At 37.8% G+C, this 20,619-nt stretch overlaps 1 protein-coding gene across 7 annotated transcripts in view; it reads left to right on the forward strand.

Moving 5' to 3' along the window:
* Positions 1-529: 529 nt before the first annotated feature.
* PI4K2B (phosphatidylinositol 4-kinase type 2 beta) overlaps positions 530-20,619 on the forward strand; it is a 33,684-nt gene continuing 13,594 nt past the window's right edge. For 5 of the 7 annotated variants that reach the window (XR_004350059.1, XR_004350058.1, XM_032633157.1 and 2 more), the window contains exons 1-7: positions 560-1,011; positions 9,558-9,694; positions 11,736-11,936; positions 12,561-12,692; positions 14,508-14,661; positions 16,399-16,460; positions 18,738-18,837. Coding sequence is in view for 5 of the 7 variants with exons in the window: in XM_032633157.1 (XP_032489048.1) it covers positions 699-1,011; positions 9,558-9,694; positions 11,736-11,936; positions 12,561-12,692; positions 14,508-14,661; positions 16,399-16,460; positions 18,738-18,837 (1,099 nt within the window). In the remaining 2 variants the exon portion in view is untranslated. Of the gene's footprint in view, positions 1,012-9,557; positions 9,695-11,735; positions 11,937-12,560; positions 12,693-14,507; positions 14,662-16,398; positions 16,461-18,737; positions 18,838-20,619 lie in introns of all 7 variants that reach the window. The other 2 variants (XM_032633152.1, XM_032633153.1) reach the window with 2 other exon arrangements.

Below are 20,619 nucleotides of genomic sequence, written 5' to 3' on the forward strand. Positions count from 1 at the left end.
AAGAAGGAAATAATAAAGAACAAAAGTCAGTAAACTAGAGAATAAATAATCAATGGAACCATAGATGGCTTTTTGAAAAAATTTAAAATTTTTATAAACTTCTGACCATATTAGTCAGTAGAAAAAAAAAGAAAATGCAAAATACCAAAATCAGGGATGTTTGAAAAAGTGACAAGGTCCTGGCTCTCGTGGACTTCTAGTGGGGGAAACATGTTACATGGTCATACAAAGAAATATACAGGTATAGATTGTGGTAAACTCTATGAGAATTCTTCAGGGGAGGGAGAGGCCGATTGGGGCTGGAGAGGGGCACCTCTGCAGAAGTAAGTTAACTTCGACCCCTTCGCTCAATGAGGAGTAAAGTCAGCCCCTCCCGGCGTCTTCCCGGCCCCTAGGAGGCAAGTGGCGGCCCCGCCCCGCGCGCCGCGCTCCGCCCCGCCCCACCCCCCCCCGCGCGCCGCGCTCCCCCCCCAATCTCAGCCGCCCCGGCCCTTCCGCGCAGGCGCGGGACGGGCGGGAGGTGGGACTCGGCCGGCGGCGGGGCGGGGCAACCGCCGGGCGGGCGCCGAGCGGGACCACACACTAGAGAGGTGCTTTCGGTCAGACCCAGCGGCGCCGGTTCCCCGCGATGCCGAGGCCAGATCCGGACGCCTCGCCTCTCTGAGTCGGTCTCAGCGCGGAAGGCACAGAGGGAGGCCATGGCGGAGCCCTCCGAGCCCCGGCGGCAGGCGTCCGCGGGCGGCGGGAACCTGGAGGAGGAGGACGAGGAGGACGAAGAGCGGGAGCCGCTGCTGCCGCGGATCGCCTGGGCCCAGCCGCAGAAGGGCGCTCCGGGGGGCGCCGTGCGGCTGGAGAAAGCTGTCGGGGAGGAGGGCGCGGCCTCCCCTAACCAGGCCAGTGACCGGGAACTGCTGCTCCTGCCCAGGGATGCGTCTTTCTTCTCTTCCCTGAGTTTGGGGTGCCTGCGGAGCTCGCCCACCAACCTGGACCGGAACCACCCCGTGGGTTCAGGTGCGATCCGGCTTTTCCCTTCCCCGGCGCCCTGCCAGTGCGCCTGTCGCCGCCGCCGCTCAGCCCCCCATTCAAGCCCCTCCTTGGGTCCCTACCCCCGGCTTCTTTCGCTGTCTCCCGCTAGCCCTTGCCTAGTAGGAAAGGCTCTTCGCCTTTCTTTCCTGCTCCCCCGTTTACTCGCACCTTTTCCAGGGGCTATAGGCTGCTTCACCTGAGGCCTGGGGTTGTCATTAAACACTGATCCTTGAGGCCTCCCCTAAGAGTGAGCCTAAACTTTTGTAATCAGACAGGAAAAGTTAACACTGTAAAATGACGTAAGTTGTTTGCTCAAGTTCGGACTTGAGTTTGGGGTTAAGAACCCTGAGCTACCAGGAGAGTTGGTGAATTTGCAAGGTGGATGACAGCCGAGAGATAGAGAGCAAGAATATCCGGTTGCCTCTGGGACACGTTTCAAAAACTTTTGAAGTTAAATATTGTTACTGTAACATTAGCCAGAGGGCGCAGAAGCAGTTGAATTTCTGTACCTGCTCTCTCTCTTGCAAAGTTTCCTTTCTTGAGTCATTTCTATTTTTATACTTTAAAAAAAAAAGAAAAAAATTTTTCACTGTTAAGCAGACTGACAGCCTCAGGTGAAAGAGAGGATAATTGAAATGATGTTGAAAGGTATGCGACTGCAGGCATTGATATTTATTGATAAATCGAATTTTTTGCCATGATCGAGCCGAATAAGGCTAATTTGATAGTAAAATAGAATAGGCTTGTAAGAGTCCTAGGTAGAGCTGAGACAGGCTAGTTTGTAAAATGGCCATGATAACACCTACTTGCTGGTGGTAAGGATGGTTTAAATGATGAGATGTGTGCATTGTGCCTGGAGTTTCATTCCACCTGTGAGCTTAAAGAAAAGGCACAGAAAATGTAGTTTTCATTAATGCTGCTTAAGTTTTTCTGGAGTGGTTAGATTTTACATGTCCTGCTATTAGTACAGTAATGGGGCTTCTACAATTTAAAGAATTCTAGATAGAGTAGGTTATTCTAGTTGTAGTTGAATTTATGGTCAAATATTCTAGAGTAAATAAATCAGAGCAGCCCAAGGGAAGCAGACTTTAATGAATAAAGCTTTAACAAACCTGTTAAATATACAGATCGGCTAGCTACCATTCTGTTAGCTTTTGGATGCACTGACAGTACAACATTTAACAGAACAAACAAATATGTATTTGCAATCAAATCACAAATGGATCCACATTCACCCAGCTACATTGATAATATGGGTATATATTACCTAGAAACCGGTCTGTGAAGTAACTAAGATTTGTGCGGCTAGCTTGCCTTTTTCTACCCAAAGTTACCTGTGTAGCTAGATTTTAAAAGAGCCTAAAACCTTACAAATGCATTTATTCTATGAAGCTGAGGTTTTGTAAACAAATGATATTAAGGCTAGAGAAAGTCAAAGTGGAGATAGAGTATAATATTTGAATACAAATGGATTATTAAAGAGAATTCCAATCTTTTGAATGGCAGTAACTTACTTATATCAGTTTACAGTTTGCTAAGATCTTTTTTTTTGTATATTTCATTAATTCTCACAATAGCACAGCAAGTTAGTTATTTACCCCCATCCTGAGTGTGAAGACTGAAAATGAATGAAAACTGTAATAACTAGTAGTTGATAGAACTTCAGAGGTAAGCCAAGGTCAAGGTCCAGGAAGTGGAAAAGCCAGACTGAACCTAGTTTTTTCATGTCCTACAGTTTTTCCATTTTGCTGTAGATCCCCAAGTGTTATAAAATAATTGTTAACTTTTGTTTACTTATTATGGAGGTCTTATTTTTAATGGATTTAAAAACAGTTTTGAACTGTAAAAACTATTTTTAAAATTTCAAACCATTTTCCTAGAAAGTTCATGATTAATTTAACTAGATGATTAAGTTTAGTTATTTTTTGAGTCCATTAACTTGCTTTGTCCTTTACCATCCAATTTCCATGAAGCCACCTCTCTAGTTCCAAGATATTCTTGCCTTTAGATTAATATTAACATCATTTATGATACTTAACTATTTTATGTAAACAGGAGCTTTATGTACTTTACCCAGTGGAAGAATGTCATATGTCTGTTATCTTTACTTGAACAAGACATGTGACAAAGTCTAGAACCAGCATAAACATAGTGTTGTGGGATCAATGTCAAAAGGATTAGTGGCATTCCTTGTTCCAGTTGTCATTTTAATCAGTGAGTTGAAGAGTAGTAAAGATGATAATAGTTAATACCCACAAAACTGTTAGTACATGCAGAGGGCATAGTTCTCTGTGCTTCACATATATTAATTTAAAACGAACCCTATGGATGTGAGCACTATTTTTTATTTATTTTCATTTTAAGGAAGCACAGAGAGGTGAAGTGAAGGTCCCAGTTAATATAAACCAGAGGCACTTATCAATTTTGTTGGAGAGCCTGGCAATTAGAGAATGGTGTTAGAATTCGCAAAGAGCTTCTAAAGTAAAAGAAAGTGTGTGTTTATAAGCCATTTAATGATTCATGGTGGCTTATAAATGTACGAACAAAATAAAATCATTTAAAAGTAAGGAAGAAATATGAGAATGGAAAATAAGAGCAATGAAATAAATAAGATGGGGGCCGGAATAAGAGTACACAAAATTAACATCACACACTCGATACAGGCAGCCCACAAATTTGATATTTAAGATTACCGAGCAGCCAACTTGAGAGAAACACAATCACTCTGTCCATAAAGTTAAAACAGACTAGTTATTTGAACCAAAACAAAACTGGCAAAGGATAAACTGTCATGTATTCTCTTGGAGAAGAGATTACATGCTGAGTAATATCTTGGTAATAAAAGTGATGACTTTCACAGGAGTGTTGCTTACAACTTCCCTGAAGTTCATTTCAGTAGAAGTAATTCTAGTGGGTGGTGTTATCAGTATTGCTGGGTCTAGATTCGAGATCCTGATAGTCTGGCTTAATTTAGAGGAAGGTATTAGAAGAGTGGATATCCCGAGGATCTTGACAATCCTCCAAAGCTGAACTTTTGAAAGGGAGTGAGCAGCAGTGTGTTGGAGATTATTCCTCAACCAATAATTAGAATACACTTATTCTCGTTTTCCATTTATTGCAAAGATCCATCATTCAGCAAATGTTTCAGTGTCTGTAGGGTGCCAGTAGAAATTGAGGCCTTGGGGAAACAGTGGTGGCCAGATATCAAATGGATGTCCAGTCACGAGCCTTGTCCCCATGCAACCTTATAACCTCATGAAGGAAAGAGTCACTTAAAACAAACAGTTCTAACAGAGGATATATGTGCTTGGATGGGGAAAGCCAAGGCTTCCATAGAGCCATACCCTGGATTTAGGGGCCAGGGAAGATTTAGCAGAGGAAATAGCATCCGATTTGAGACTTGAGGATGAATAGCACTGGAACCCCTGAGGGTTCCAGTTTGGGTCAGATCGCCAAACTTGTGAGCCAGCTACTTTTCTTTTTAGAAAATATTCTGGCCAATGGGTAAGATATATTCCCAACCCTTAGGTGAGGAAGAGTTCATTTTGATTTATTTATTTAAAATGAGAGCTTGATAAGTTACCATGCACACTTATATAAAACTAAATATAAGAGGTTATACAAGGGGTTCTCTTAATCCATTTTCAATTTCTGCTTATCAGAGGATCAGCTGTAACCCTTAAGTGTGGTTAAAGGTTTGTTAATAATTAATTCGCAAATTTATTGAGGGTTTACCATGTGCCAGGTACAGTTTTAAGCATTTGGCATATATCACAGGACAAAACAAAGCTCTCTGCCCTCCTGGAACATAGATCACTTTGTTATAGCATTGCAAGGTGGTCAGATGAAGTCGAAGGATGGATAAGAATTAGCCATAGAAAGGAAACTTGGCATGTACATCAGAACAGCATGGACAAAGGTTCGGAGGGTGGGCTGGATGCCTTGTGAAAAGTGTGGAGTTTGAATAGGACTGGAACTTGACTAGAAGGCCACTGCTTCTTGGAGGAGTGCCAAAGAGAGTATACAGAGATAGAACTCACATGCTCCTCAGAAAATTGGAATATTTTTTGATACAGGGACAAATAAAAATCTCATAGTTTATTTCTTAAAAGGGAGAAAGTAATTTTAACTGAACAAAATTTAAAGAAGATATAGCTAATTAAGCCCTCAGCTATTAAAAATCAAACCAAACAATGACAACAAACCTTCAAACCAAATCTCCATGGCACATTTATCTTGAAGTGTAACTTTAGGGTGTGTTCTCCAAGTTAAACTCATTGCTAAATACACATTTAGGTAAATAAAATGAAGAAAGTTGTAGAATGTAATTGTGACTTATGAATCAGAAAAATTACTAAAAAGTAATTACTTTGATTTTTAGAATAGTTGATATATAGTCTTTTTTTTTTTTTTTTTTTTCCTGGCAGTAGTTAGGTAGGGCCAGTTGTCTTTTAAGTGCCTTTCTGGATTGTGATGGTAAATCCAGACCATTTTCAAAGAATGCCAGTTTTCATGTAGGGAGATAATCTCATTTGTCTCCAAAAGAGTTGCTCATTAAAGGGACAAGTTAAAGAAAAAGAGATTGAGAACATCCAGGCTGATTTTTTAGGAATCATTCTGATCTGATTTTGCTTGAAGCTGAATTATTAAGTATTCAGAGTATGATCCTGGGCTCCATGAGAGTAACAAAGGCAGGTTCTATGATGAACTCATAAAGCTTAACCCATAAAGCAATTTGATAACATCTAATAGTAATGTCAAAGTCTGCACATAGTTTCCAAAAGAATTGCTCAAGTACAGGATGGGAGAGACCAAAAGGGGTCCAAGAGTTTAGCCATTTCAACATGAATTAGTATGACAGGACTCCTAAACAACGATTGTAATACTTGAGTGCTTCTTATTTTGGTATAGTGTCAAGACTGAGAGATATCTCTATTCTCTGCAATGGGTTGCTTGATTCTGGAGACCATATTTTAAAGTGGCACATTGAAAACTGAAGCATGAAACAGGAGGGCAACTCGGATGCTGAAAAGCCTGAAAATACTTCCATATGGAAGGAGGCAGAGAATAGAGGAGACTTAGGGGAGCATGAAATGATCTTCAGCTATTTGAAGGGCTATCCCTGGGAAGAGAGGAATAAGTAGACTTTTGTTTTGCTCCAGGTGGCAGGTCTGGGACATTGGGTGAAACTACAGGAAACCTATTTCTGAAAAAGAAAGAAGTTTATATTTGTTTTCAAACAAACACAAAAAGTATGGAAAAAGGAGTGATCTGTCTTTGAAAGTGTTTAAACATTGGTCCAGAGACCACCTGCTGGTGATGTATTATGGAAAGTACATCAGTACTGTGAGCAAAGTTGAAATAAATAGCTTTTCAAGTTCTTTCTTGTTAAGAGCCCTGATCTAGAAGAAACATCATTTGACTAATGATAATTATTATTGGCATATTCTGCCACACAAATAATACTTCATTTATTCATTTAAATGCTTATGAAGAACCCACTAAATGCCAATCCCTCTTCCAGGTGCTAGGGATGCACAGTGAACAAGAAAGACAAAGTTTCTCCCTTCATTCTTAAGAATTTTCATGGAATAGATCTGGAAATAGTATATCAATTGTATAGACATGACTAAGGTACTTGGATTATTTATTCTTTTAAGTAGGTTAAATATGCCCAAGGGCCCTTTTTGTAGTATTTTTTCTCAGCATAAACTTTTAGAAATTAGTAAATAATTGTTTTGTTTATGTCTGAATTAAGGAAAATTTTAAATTAAGGAAAGTTTATAGTTTGAATTTTCGTAAGATTGACGTGAATAGCACTTAAATGCCTTTCAGAGTAAAATGTGAATAATTTTTGGCTTGTCTACCACTTTAAATGATCAATTACCACTTTAAATGATTAACTCTGCAAGTGTTTATTGAATGCCTTTTATGTTCCAGGAACTATAAAAGTTCTGGGTATATAGCAGTGAGAGAATCCTTGTCTTCTTGGAGCTCACAAAATAAATAAGTTATATAATATGTTAGGTGATAAGTGCTAACCAGAAAAATAAAGTGGAGGTTAGGGGAGATTGGGTAGGGTCTTGGGGGCCAATATAAGAATTTAGAGTTTTTCTTCAAGTGAGATGGAGAACCACTGGGCGGCCCTGTGAGTGAAAGTGCTGAGTCCTAACCACTGGACCACCAGGGAATTCCCTGACTTACGTTTGAAAAGGATTACCATACCTTCACTGTTGAGTGTAGAGAGATCAGTTAGGAGACTCTTGTAACAATCTAGGCTAGAGTTGATAGTGACTTGAATCACATGGAAGGAATGGAGGTGGTAAGAGGTGGTTAGGTTCTGGATATTCATTTAAGGTAGAGCTACACAGCTTGCTGTTGGCTGTGGGGGGGTGAGGGTGTGAGATCATGGATGATTCCAAGGTTTTTTGCAAGAGCGCCTAGAAGATTTGGAGTTGCCAGTAACTAACACAGGGAATACTGGGAGTGAAGCAGTTGAGAGGAAATGAAGAATTGAGTTTGAGGCAGTAAAGTTTGAACTGTCTACTAAACATCCAAATGGAGAAGCTGAGTATAATAGTCTGGGGTTCAGGGCAGAAGTCCAGGCTTGAGATATAAATCAGGGAGCCATCAGTGCTGATGAGGGAGAGAAGAGGGCCATGAACTGAACCTGGGCATTCCAAAGTTAAGTGATCAGGGAGATGAAAATGAGCCCACAGAAGACTGAAAAAGAGGAACTAATGAAATGGAAGGACAACTTGGAGAAGTGGCGTCTTGGAAGCCAAGTGAAGAAAGTGTTTTCAGGAGGAGGGAGTGACCGACAGGGTGAAACGATGGTGTTGGTCAAGGAAGATCAGTTCTGAGGTTGGGTTTAGCAATGTGGATGTTACTATGGACCCTGACAAAAATTATATCAATGGAGTGGTCAGGTCAGAAGCGTGATTGAAATGGGTTCAAAAGAGAGTGGGAGAAGAAAAATTGGAGATGGTAAATATAATTATAGAAGTCTTCTGCTATAAAAGGGAGCAAAGAAATGAGGGGGTGTCTGGGGGACTTTGGAGGCTAAGAGAGATTTAAGATGAGAAAAATTACACCATGCTTTGTATGGTGGTAGAAATGATCCAATAGAGAGGGAAATATTGATACAGGAAAGAATTGCAGAAGAAATGTCCTGGAGTAGTCAGGAAGAGATAGGTCTAGTATACAAAGCGGAGGAGTTGATCTTAGAGCTTGGATCATCCATCTATAGTAGTAGGCAGGAGGCAGAGGTTGTGGCTGGGTAGATATGGTGCTGAGGGCTGATGATAGTTTTTTCTGCTTGCTTCTCTTTTCTTCTTGAAATAGGAAGATCATCTGCTGAGAGGAAAGAGGTGCTGGGAATTTGAGGAGAGGGGAGGGTATGAGATAGTTGTCCAGAAGAGTGGGAGAGTCTGTGTATTAGGGGAGTCATCCTAGTTTAGGCTGTTATAATGACATACCCTAGCTGGAGTGGCTTAAACAACAGATATTTATTTCTCACAGTTCTAGAGGCTGGGAAATCCAAGATCAGGGTGCCAGCATGATCAGGTTCTTGCTAAGGGCTTTCTTCTTGGCTTGCAGATGGTAACCTTCTCACTGTGTCCTCACCTGGCCTAATCCCATCATGGGGTCCCCACCCTCATCTAAACCTAATTACCTACCAAAAACCCCACTCCCTGTATGATCACATTAGGGGTCAAGGCTTTGAGTGTTTTGAGGGACACAAGCATTGAGTCTTTAACAGGAATGTAGTATGCTCCCACGGCAACATGAAGGGTCCACCTGAGGACTGTGGTGATGAATTTAAGGGGAGACACCAGGCATTGTGTTTATCTAGTCAAGTTTAGCTGTCCAGGCATAGGCATAGTCATAGGCAGACAGTTGGGTTTATCCAGGATTGGGATTTTTCCAGGTAACCATGATGAGGGGTGGGAGGAAGAGAGTGATTTTTTGATGATTAACCATAATTTATGCTGGCCAAGGAGGGAAGTAGGGACACAAAGTGGGTGAAGACCCTTGAACAGTATATGGTAGATCGGTGCTTTGAACGTCCTAGTGGGATGGAAGAATTTTTGGACTCAGGGTGCCAGAGGGAGTGAACTAGGAAAAATAAAAGATGCCTAAAGTGAAAAGTAGGGAGAGATTGCAGGTATTAGTGATGACAGATCTGAGGTATGACTGCAGTCGGAGGCTGAGGTGGGATGAAGAACAAAAACACTGGGAGTGAGGAGTTCAAGTTAACACAAGGCATTAGTGTGATTATTTCAGTATAGGAGATCTTGTTTTTCACGTGTCATAGCCTGAAGTGGGGTTAGAGGAAAAAAAAAAAAAAAGCATCAAACCAGCCCAAACAATACTTAATTACATTTTTCTGTACCTAAATGTTTTAGTGCTAATAATCTAATCCAGTATTACAGGTCCATATTGTGAGCATTCTCAGAGCTGGTCTTTCTTCTTCTTAGCATTCTATTTAACGTCGATTTTTCTTAATGCAATAATTGTTGGTTCTTCAGAGTTGAATACATTCTTGGATGATCCAGAATTTGCTGATGTTATATTGAAAGCAGAGCAAGCAATAGAATTTGGAGTTTATCCAGAAAGAATCTCTCAAGGTTCAAGTGGAAGTTACTTCGTGAAGGATCCTAAGAGGGTGAGAATTTCACAGACCTACTATATATAACAGACATTTTGGAAAACACTAATTTAAATGTGTGAAGTCACTGTGAGTTTCTGAAGATATTTTCCTAATAAATCTGATTACACCTTCTTTTCAGAAATAAAGGTCAGTTTACCATTAACTAAAGCGCTCTACTGCTTAAAAATTGAGCTATTCATTTTAAGCCATAGTTTTCTGTATTATTATTATTATTTTATTTATTTATTTTTTTGCGGTACGCGGGCCTCTCACTGTTGTGGCCTCTCCCGTTGCGGAGCACAGGCTCCGGACGTGCAGGCTCAGCGGCCATGGCTCACAGGCTCACGGACCCAGCCGCTCACGGACCCAGCCGCTCCACGGCATGTGGGATCTTCCCGGACCAGGGCACGAACCCGTGTCCCCTGCATCGGCAGGCGGACTCTCAATCACTGCACCACCAGGGAAGCCCCTGTTTTATTATTTTAATATTTGGTTTCAAGTATTTATTGAATATTCACATTTAGCTGTAGATTCGTTGGGTTTATATTCACAAGTCCTTACCGTACAGTAACCAAGCAGAGTTTTATTTTACCCTCGGAATATTTTTTCCAGCATTGTACCAGAGAAGGAGCCTGGGCAGTCTGAAGTTTGAAGGCATTGGAATGTGACAAAGTGAAATGAACCAAAGTATAATTCTAAGGCAGAAAAGAGAAGTTGATATGGGACTTTGTTCCACTTAGTCTAGAATTTTTCAGAAATCTGTATTATTTCTAAAAGTTTTCGGAGTGATGCATAGCCAGCAGTTCTCTTTTTCAGGAGGAAAAGAGATTATAATTCCACCCAAATATTTTTTGCAAAGACTGAAGTTATATTTTAAAACATAGGCTTTTTTGAGATTTAAATATATATATGTAGGTAATGTCAATCTCTCTATCTTTATTCCAAGCTTGATTTCTTAATTTGTTCTTGACTTTTTTATTAGTGACTCAGACTTTATTGCATTATAAAACAGTTATATACTTATAGTAAGATTTTTATTTCTTGTCTAAGGATAATTCAGCTTCTAAATTTAATATTAATGTATTTTATCAGACCAGTAATAATGATTATAGACTTTTAGACATCCATGAGCAATTTTTTTTAAGAGGAGAGAATTTATTTAAAAATTGGTTCAGGGCTTCCCTAGTGGCGCAGTGGTTGGGGGTCCGCCTGCCTATGCAGGGGAGGCGGGTTCGTGCCCGGTCCGGGAGGATCCCACATGCCGCGGAGCGGCCGGGCCCGTGAGCCATGGCCGCTGAGCCTGCGCGTCCGGAGCCTGTGCTCCGCAACGGGAGAGGCCACAACAGTGAGAGGCCCACGTACCGCAAAAAAAAAAAAAAAAAAAAAAAAAAAAAAAAATTGGTTCATAAAGAAATAACTGAAAAAAGATTTAAGGTAGGAGAATCTGGCAGCATAGATGTCACTATATCCTATCATTTCCTTTGTATCTTAGAGATGACTTTTTGTCATTGGATTTATTCATTTAACAGATGCTTGAATGTCTACTGTGTACCAGGTACACAGTACTTAGGATATAGCCCTAACAGAGAAAGTGCCTGCCCTTTTAGAATACACATCTACTGGGAAAGTAGACAATAAATAAACATAGAATTTGGGTATTTAATAGATATTGAATAATAACACTGTTTGACCTAGGTCAGTGGTTTTCAAACATTTTAAAATCAGTGGAACCCCTTCTTAACTAGGAAGTCCAGTACATAAAATGGGTGAAATCAGTGGATGGGGTCTTAGAGCCCTGCCCTCCCCTCTTCTCTCACCTTCCCTAGAATTTCTCAGAGCAAGGTTTGAAAACCATTAGCCCAAAGGATTATTGATTTTAGATTGTTGAATGAGAGTGCGTATAAAACTGTTATTGGTATTAAACCTCTTAATAGTTAAGAGTGATGCCCAAATTTGTGGTGGAAAGAAGTAGAAAATGATCAGAATGCGTTTTATGGATTATTATCTCTCTGTCTTAAAAGTCTAATAAAATTTCTACTTTTTTTTTCCCCTATAGAACATTATTGGTGTGTTTAAACCCAAATCGGAAGAGCCTTATGGTCACCTGAATCCAAAATGGACCAAATATGTTCATAAGGTCTGCTGCCCTTGCTGCTTTGGCAGAGGCTGCCTGCTTCCTAATCAGGGATACCTTTCCGAAGCTGGTGCCTCCCTTGTGGATGAAAAGCTTCATCTGGGCATTGTACCAAAAACAAGGGTAAAGCAGAAATTGTCCTTCTAATCATGTCCTTCTAATTTACAGCCCACTTCTCTGTGAACACTTTAGTATTATTCGTAATTCCAGAGCCTAAACTTGAGCCCCTTTTTTTGTAATCCAGAGTCACAAATGACTAGTAAATTGATTCTAGTGTAGATCCACAAAGTATCCAAGGGAGTATCTCTTGCTCAGGTGAGCTGAGATGATGCTGACGAAAAGAGGAGAAAGAACTAGCATTTAGAAAGCAGAAAAAAATCTAGAAATTCTTTTGAAGGTAGAGATAACTGATACGCTCAGAAGACTGCTATCTTTTTCTTTCTGACCTTTATACATTTTTACTTGAAGTTCTACTGGAAATGTTCATTCCTAATTCTACATTTCAAGACTATTACTTCTTTCTTCCACTGGCCAATTTTAGCTGCCTCTCTCAGAAAGAAATACATGTGTGCCATTTAACCAACTTTGCCAAATCCCTTAGCCTTTCTATTTTAGATTCTCAGGAGCATTTAGTATAGTGTTAAACTTTGCTAATTTACAGCATTAGAGTGAGTTCCATGGTGTATGTGAATAGAAATACTATAATGCAAATTCTAATAGCCATTTTTTTTAACTGTACGTCTCTAGGTGGTTTGGCTCGTCAGTAAGACATTTAACTACAGTGCAATTGACCGTGCAAAATCTAGAGGCAAAAAGTATGCTTTAGAGAAAGTGCCAAAAGTAGGTAGAAAATTTCATCGGATAGGACTTCCTCCTAAGGTAAGTTACTGCGATGCGCTTTATTTGGGGCGAAGTTCATCACATATTACTTGAGCTCTGTGCGCTAGGCACTGTGCTGTGGACTGTGGATATATATTAGTAAAACCGGTTTTCTCATCTTCAACAGCTTATAGTAACAAGCAGTCTCAACGCAATGTGATAAAGCTGCTGAGGATGGTTAAGTGCAGGGAGCTCAGAGAGGGTAGAGGAGGGATATTTAACCCACTTTGGAGGGCTAGGGAATTGCCAAGAGGAGGCTGCACCTAAGGCTTTATAAAGTAATGGCTGAAAGTGCAGGCTGAGAATTAGGCCTAGGTTTTATTCCAACCCTCTCCACCAGTTAGCTCTGAGACCTCGGGCAAGTCCCTTACTCTCCAAGCCCCAGTTTCTGTAAAACGAGGCTAATAAAAAACTACCTCTTAGGGTTGTGAGAATAAAATGGAAAAATATATGTCAAGTACTTGTACAGTACCTGGCACATAGTAAACGATAGTAGCCGAGTTTACTCAATACATACTAGATTTTGTTTTTTCTTATCACTTTTAAATAAACCTAAGGGATGATTAGCAACTAGCTAAGCAAGGGTAGGGAGGGTTAATGGGAAAAACATTCTAGAAAAAGCAGTAGGCTTTATTATTATTATTTTTAAATTATATTTAACCTGCAATTTTGTTGTTTTGTTGTTGCTATGCATTTATCTATATAAAAGAATTTGAGTAGAAATGCATGGTTATCCTAACTTGTCTTTAGTATTGTTCTCCAAGTAAGCAGGAAGTTTTGAAAAACTTTACAAGGCCTGTTACTCCTTGCATATGCTGAAATAGGTGTGACTAAAGAAGGATATTATTTCTGTATTTATGACTACTAGGACTTCATTATGAGTGCTTTAGAGAAAACATTTAGGAAATCATTAAAATTTCATGCCAACAAGAACATAAAGTGTTAAGATAAGTGATAGGTTTTTTTTTTTTTTTGGCTGCACCGCCCAGCATGTGGGATCTTAGTTCCTGGACCGGGGAGCCAACCTGGGCCCTCGGCAGTGAAAGCGTGGAGTCCTAAATAGGTTTTCTTTGTAGTGATTTGTTTGTAAATATTTATGAGGCCAGCTACGTTACCCATTACCTATGTGTCCTGTGCTATTTAAATTTGTATTTCTGTCTTTAAAAACTTGTTTAACATTAACAACTAGTAATTTTAGCGATAGAAAACTTTATAAAATAGACATATCTTCAAGGAAAGGACTTTTTAAAAAAACCACTATAGAGGTTATGATTCATTGGTTACTTCTTTAAAATTTATGACAGGATCTTTAAGCTACATAGTCAAAGAATTCATTCTTCTATAAAAATAAAGTCATTTTCTGTATCTTATGTTGTAAAAAGAATCCTGAAGTATTTTTTCAGTAAGATAAAATTATACTATTATTAAATAAATAACCAGGATAGGTGTAAAATTTGGTCTTCAAAATTAACTTCATGTTAATGAATATTTTTAGAAAACAGCATTCTTGTTGAGAATATCATCTTAAGGGCACATGTGTATTTTGTTTTTTAGTTATCCTAAAATAGCTGCTATGCTCCTTGAAAGTCTAGGATTGAGCATTTTTTATTTGCTATGTATTCTTTATGTGATTATTTTAAATTAGTGTATAAAAATAGTTTTCTTGATAAATGTGGCTTATCTAAATTAGTGTTAACTTCGATTTTTCTTATTGTGTTCATGTAAAGTATTTTATGACAATACTGCTGAGAACTTTAAAAAGTAGTCTCTTTGTTCTTATATTTTCTTTTCTAACTATAATTCTTAAAATTATAGATTGGTTCCTTTCAGTTATTTGTTGAAGGTTACAAGGAGGCTGAATATTGGCTTAGGAAATTTGAAGCTGACCCTTTGCCTGAGAATATTAGAAAACAATTTCAGTCACAGTTTGAAAGACTAGTTATTTTGGATTACCTCATCAGAAATACAGGTACTGAAGTTCTCTCATTTGTTCACTCAAATCTTGTTAACTTTCAAATTGTATTCAACTCTTGTTTATCCAAATCAAAGACATAAAATTTTGATGCAGTAGTCTTGAGGCCACTTTTTTTTTTTTTTTTTTGCGGTACATGGGCCTCACACTGCTGTGGCCTCTCCCGTTGCGGAGCACAGGCTCCAGACGCGCAGGCTCAGCAGCCATGGCTCACGGGCCCAGCTGCTCCGTGGCATGTGGGATCTACCCGGACCGGAGCAGGAACCCGTGCCCCCTGCATCGGCAGGCAGACTCTCAACCACTGCGCCACCAGGGAAGCCCTGAGGCCACTTTTTCTTTACGTCCCTTAGAAAACAGAGGTGTAGTACCAACTCTCCCAGGCAGAATTAATCTCGTACTGGATATTCTGACTCAGAGCAGGCTCCTGCCCAGGTGATAGCAATCAGTTCCTACCCCTCAGGAGAGGGGAGTTTCTTGGCAACAGGACAAAGCCTGCTGGAAATTGGAAATGTTGTAACATCTTATGGAAAAACTCGAACAAACTTTTTGGCCAACATAATAGATAATCTGCGACAGTGGTTCCCTGGACTGTCAGGGTCAGTATTATATGGGAATTTGTTACAAATGCATCTTCTGGGAGCCCAGCCCAGACCTGCTGAATGTGAGGCCAGCAGTTTGTGTTTTAATAAGTCCTCCAGGTAATTCTCATGCACCCTGAAGCTTGAGAACCACTGGTTCAAAATCTTTGCTCATTTATATTAATTTCTGGAGAAGCATTATGTACCTTTTTAGATTTACCTTTATTAAATCATATGGTCTTAAGTTAATGTTAAAATTAGTGTAGAATCCAATGGAATATTACTCAGCCATGAAAAAGAATGAGATATTGCCATTTGCAGCAGTATGGATGGACCCAGAGAATATTATACTTAGTGAAGTAAATCATACAGAGAAAGACAAAAATAATATTGTATCACTTATATGTGGAATCCAAATAATAGTACAAATGAAGCTACACATGAAACAGACTCACAGACATAGAAAACAAACTTATGGTTACCCAAGGGGAGAGGGAAGGAAGGAGGGATAAATTAGGAGTATGGGATTAACAGGTACAAACTACCACACATAAAACAGATAAGCAACAAGGATTTACTGTATAGCATAGGGAATTATATTCAATATCTTGTAATAACCTATAATGGAAAATAATCTGAAAAAAATATGTATATATAACTGAATCAGTGCTGTACACCTCAAGCTAACACAATATTGCGAATCGACTATAGTTCAATTTTTTTAAAAATTAGTGTAAAATCTAGAATACTCCTATAGAGACATTAGGTAAGAGCCTATCCAGGAATTTGCCTGGAAATGGGGGTAGATGCTTTTTTTCTCAAGGTGAAGAGAAATTATCCTTTTTAATAACCTTGGTTTAAGAGTTCTTGACAGTAATTGTACCTACCACAGAGTTTTTTTAAGAATTCAGTGAACTAATACATGTTAAGCACTTACAACAATGTCTGGCACAGAGTAAATCTCAATGAATGTTAGGTAACATTTATGAGTATTTTTAGTCTGTATGTGTTAAATTGGAGACTTTAATATGTCCATATGCTACAGATAACAAATAAAGGTCTCAAAAAGTGATGACTAAATTTTTCCCCTTGGTATTAAACTATGATATCCATAAAAAAATGAAGTAACAGATTTTTTGTTTGTTTGTTTTGAAAGACAGGGGAAATGATAATTGGTTAATCAGATGTGAAAACCAGAAACAAGAAGATGAAGTTACGGTAAGGAAATTTTAATATATATATGTATATACACATACACATGCTATCAATTTCTGTAAAAAATTCCTTGATGTTATTTTTCATCACATCCTCTCCTTCACATAGATCCTTGGTTTTTATCTCCTTTTTCTGTTTTTATCCTCTTTTTTCTTTCCTTCACCTGTTTACATTGTATTTTTAATTCTATTTTCAAAACCTCTGTGCAGTTTTATTTTTTATGTTGTATTAGTATAGAAGAATGATATCAGCTCAGTACTTTATTTTTTCCTTTTTGCGGTGCGCAGGCCTCTCACTGTTGTGGCCTCTCCCGTTGCGGAGCACAGGCTCTGGACACGCAGGCTCAGCGGCCATGGCTCACGCCCAGCCGCTCCGCGGCATGGGGGATCTTCCCGGACCGGGGCACGAACCCGTGTTCCCCTGCATCGGCAGGCGGACTCTCAACCACTGCGCCACCAGGGAAGCCCAGCTCAGTACTTTTTTTAGGGCTTTGGAAATTTGTTATATAACCACCATATTTATTTTGCTTTTATGTAATAAAGGCTTTAGTATTTTTTGCCAAAATGTTTATATTTTACTAATTCACTTCTTTCTGAGCCTTATGACTCAGGATTAGGTAATACAGAATTACCCGATAAAATGGAACCTATGTGCTTTACCTGTGAATTATAGCCATTGAACTTAAAAAAATATACTTCTAATGCTTATAAGAAGCTGTTTTTCATGTACATAATAGACTGTGAAGACCCTCAACACTATCAGAATGATAGATTTTAGATCCATTCCTATCAACTTTGACTACCCAAGTTCAAATTTTAGATATTTACATGAGAGATATTTTCAGAATAATTTTACTAGTTTAAATCAGTTTATACATTTAAGAAAGTTTTAACTGATTAAAAATAAGTTTCTCCAATGTTTACAGTCTGTGTATTCTCATCACTTAAAGCTGTTGCATCACTTTAAAAGTTTGTAGTTTTCCGTGTTCATCAAAGAAATTTAAAATTACATATTCATATTGCTCAGCAATAAAAAAAGAATAAGCTTGATATACGCAATAATGTGAATGAATTTCAAAATCCTGCCAAGTGAAAGAAGCTACACAAAATGGAAGATACTGTCTGATTCCTTTTATATAAAAATCTAGAAAGTTCAAACTAATCCCTAGGGACAGAAAGCAGGCCATGGTTGCCTGGGGTGGGGTAGAGGGAGGGAGGGAACTGCTAAGGGACACAAGGAAACTTCTGGGTGGTTTCACATCTGTCAGTGCTTGTCAAATTGTACACTTTAATATGTAAAGTTTATCGTGTGTAAATTATGCCTCATAAAGTTGTAAATAGAAAAAAATGATAGAAATAAAAATAAATGGCAGTTATAGCAGAAATGGGTTTTAAAATACACATATAAAAATATTCATATTTATAACAATTCCTAAATATATTTTATTGGTATATCTTAAGCAGTTGGATTTTACTGAAAACCTTATTCTTTTGCTCTTAAGTGTTTTGTGCATGTTCATCGAGATATTTGATATAAACTAACAGGAATAAACCTGGTATATATCACTTGGACCTTCATTCTAATACTTTCAATTTAAAATTTATCTTTTTCACGTCTTCTTATTTTATCTAGGCCACTTAATGGCAACCCTCTATTTTTTGATAATAGGAAGTACTGTTTAACATGAAAAGTCTCTTGTCCCTGAGGTCTTCGTTTCCCTTACAGAAGAATGGAGAAGTTAGGAATGGCCTACATTCTGTAATCAAGAGTATCTTGAAGTTCCTTCTACTGGACCTTATTATATTTAGCTATGGTCATTGAGGAGTTTTATTTAGAAGCATTTTGTATTTGAACTAATTGTTTCTATGAGACTGTAGGAAAGACTTGATTTTAATAAGGTAACTTTAAGTTGTTATCTTAAAAATATCAGTATTTTGCAAATACCATACATTTAAGCAATGTATCTAACAATAAATTATACCGAAGTACACTTTTTAAAGTCTTGATAATTCCAAGCCCTCTTCCCCAAAGAGGAAAAAAATGAAACTATTAATGCATGAATTTCTAATACCAAATTTTAAAAAAAATAGTGATTATGAAGTTTTTACTGATTCTTAAGACAGTCTCTTCCCTTAAAGGGTAAATTGGTACCTTCTGGCAACTTTACTTTTATAAGCTCTTCAGATAAAATGTCTTTAAACCTCAATAATTGTTATAAATTATCTTTTGGAAATATGCATATAAATATTTTTATCAACAGACTATTTTTCTGCCCTTCAGGAAACAAAATGGACTGATGATAAAGAAACGCTTATTAAAATAGCTGCAATTGATAATGGTCTAGCATTTCCTTTTAAACATCCTGATGAGTGGAGAGCATGTGAGTACTTAGAACTTTCCATAGATTCTATAGTTACCCCTTTTCCAGAGTAAGAAGGGAATGAAATTTATGGATATCACAATAGCAGAGGAAAAACTGGGTGAAATACAGTCATTCATCAGGGCTCAGTTCTAGGCACTGGGGATGCAAAGATGTGTACTACGCTCTGTGTGTCTTGCCATGTATTGTTTGCTTATTTTTGGATGACTGTCTGATTTTGATTTTTTGGCTTGTATTAGCCTTGTAAAATAAGTTTAATAGCTTTCCAGTTTTTAAATGTATGTAATATGGGAATTATCTATTTTAATATTTTGGTAGCATTTTATTTTCATATTTGGGTAGTATTCACTTCTAAAACAATTTAGGCCTACCTCCCCCTTTTTTAGTGAGTAGTGGCTTAACTGCCTTACCAGTCTCTTCTACAGTTAATGGTCAGGTTTTCTACGTCTTCTTGAGCCAGTTTTAGACGTTGTTATTTTGCTTTAAATTATCCATGTTATCTTGAGTTGTTAATTTATGCGTATAAGTGTTTTAAAGAATTCTCTTATAATTTAAGAAATCCCCTCTGTGCATATTAAATATTTAGGGGTGAAATGAAATGGAATTTGCTTTAAAATACTTATGGGGAGGAAAAACAGGGATAGATGAAACAAATTTTATAAGAAATTTGGGAATAATTGAATTAGGTTATTCAGAATATGGGAATTCATTGTACTAGTTTTTAAAATTTTTGTGTATGTTTGAAATATATGTAATAAATTTAAAAAATAATCTCTGTATCTATGACTATGCCTCTTTTAAATTCCTACTGCTTATTGGATTTTTTTTCACTAGACTTGCCCAAGATTGTCTATTGTAAAGCATTGGCCCATATATATAATATATATGATTATATATAAATATAATATACAAAACAAATATACGTAATTATATAAATATATATATATTTTTCGCTTTTATCAGATAATTGGCCTTCTATTGATCAGGTTTCCAGTTTGTTTATTTGCTTTTTCTTTTTCATAATTTATGTTTTCCATTATTATTTTCTTCTGTTGTGTTCGTGCTATTTTATTTCCCTATATATTTTTTTTCTAGGTATCATTTGGCTAAAGCACAGATTGGCTAGGTGTTGCATTGTTGTTCTGCTTTTACATATTCATACTTTCCGATTTTATTTTTGACAGGAATAATTTAGAAGTATTTTGTTTGGTTTTAAATTTCTAGGGCAGTTGATTAAAAAAACTGTCCCTTGTAATTTTCAAGTTTTATTGCTTTGTGATCTGTGAATGTTAACTGTGTGAATTCTGCTCTTTGAAATTTTTTAGTAATTCTTTTGTAACTTGATATATGGCCAGTTTGAAGGACTGTATTTGAGAAGAATGCGGTTAGGCACAAAGTTCTGTGTCTGTCTACTAATGAAAGCTTGTTAGTCAAATCATATTCTTGATATATTTTTTGACCACTTGATCTGTTAATTTTTGAGAGACAAAGTTCACTGTGATTGTAATTTTGTCAGTTTCTTTTTGCATTTCTTTGCATTTCTTGCTTTGTAGTTCACACACAAAGGCCTGGCGTTTTATCTTGCTGTTGGCTTGTTCTTTTTATTAGTGTAAAATATATCCCACTTTATCCCTCGCAGTGTTTTTGGCATTTCTTATTTCATCTGTTGTAACATTGCTGTACCTCGTTTCTTTTTATTAGTATTTACCTGTATTATTCTATACTTTTATTTTCAACTTTCATTATTTTGATATGACATATGAACAGCTCTTAGCTGAATTT

This window comes from Phocoena sinus, chromosome 5, assembly GCF_008692025.1.
Source record: "Phocoena sinus isolate mPhoSin1 chromosome 5, mPhoSin1.pri, whole genome shotgun sequence".
NCBI lineage: Eukaryota > Metazoa > Chordata > Mammalia > Artiodactyla > Phocoenidae > Phocoena > Phocoena sinus.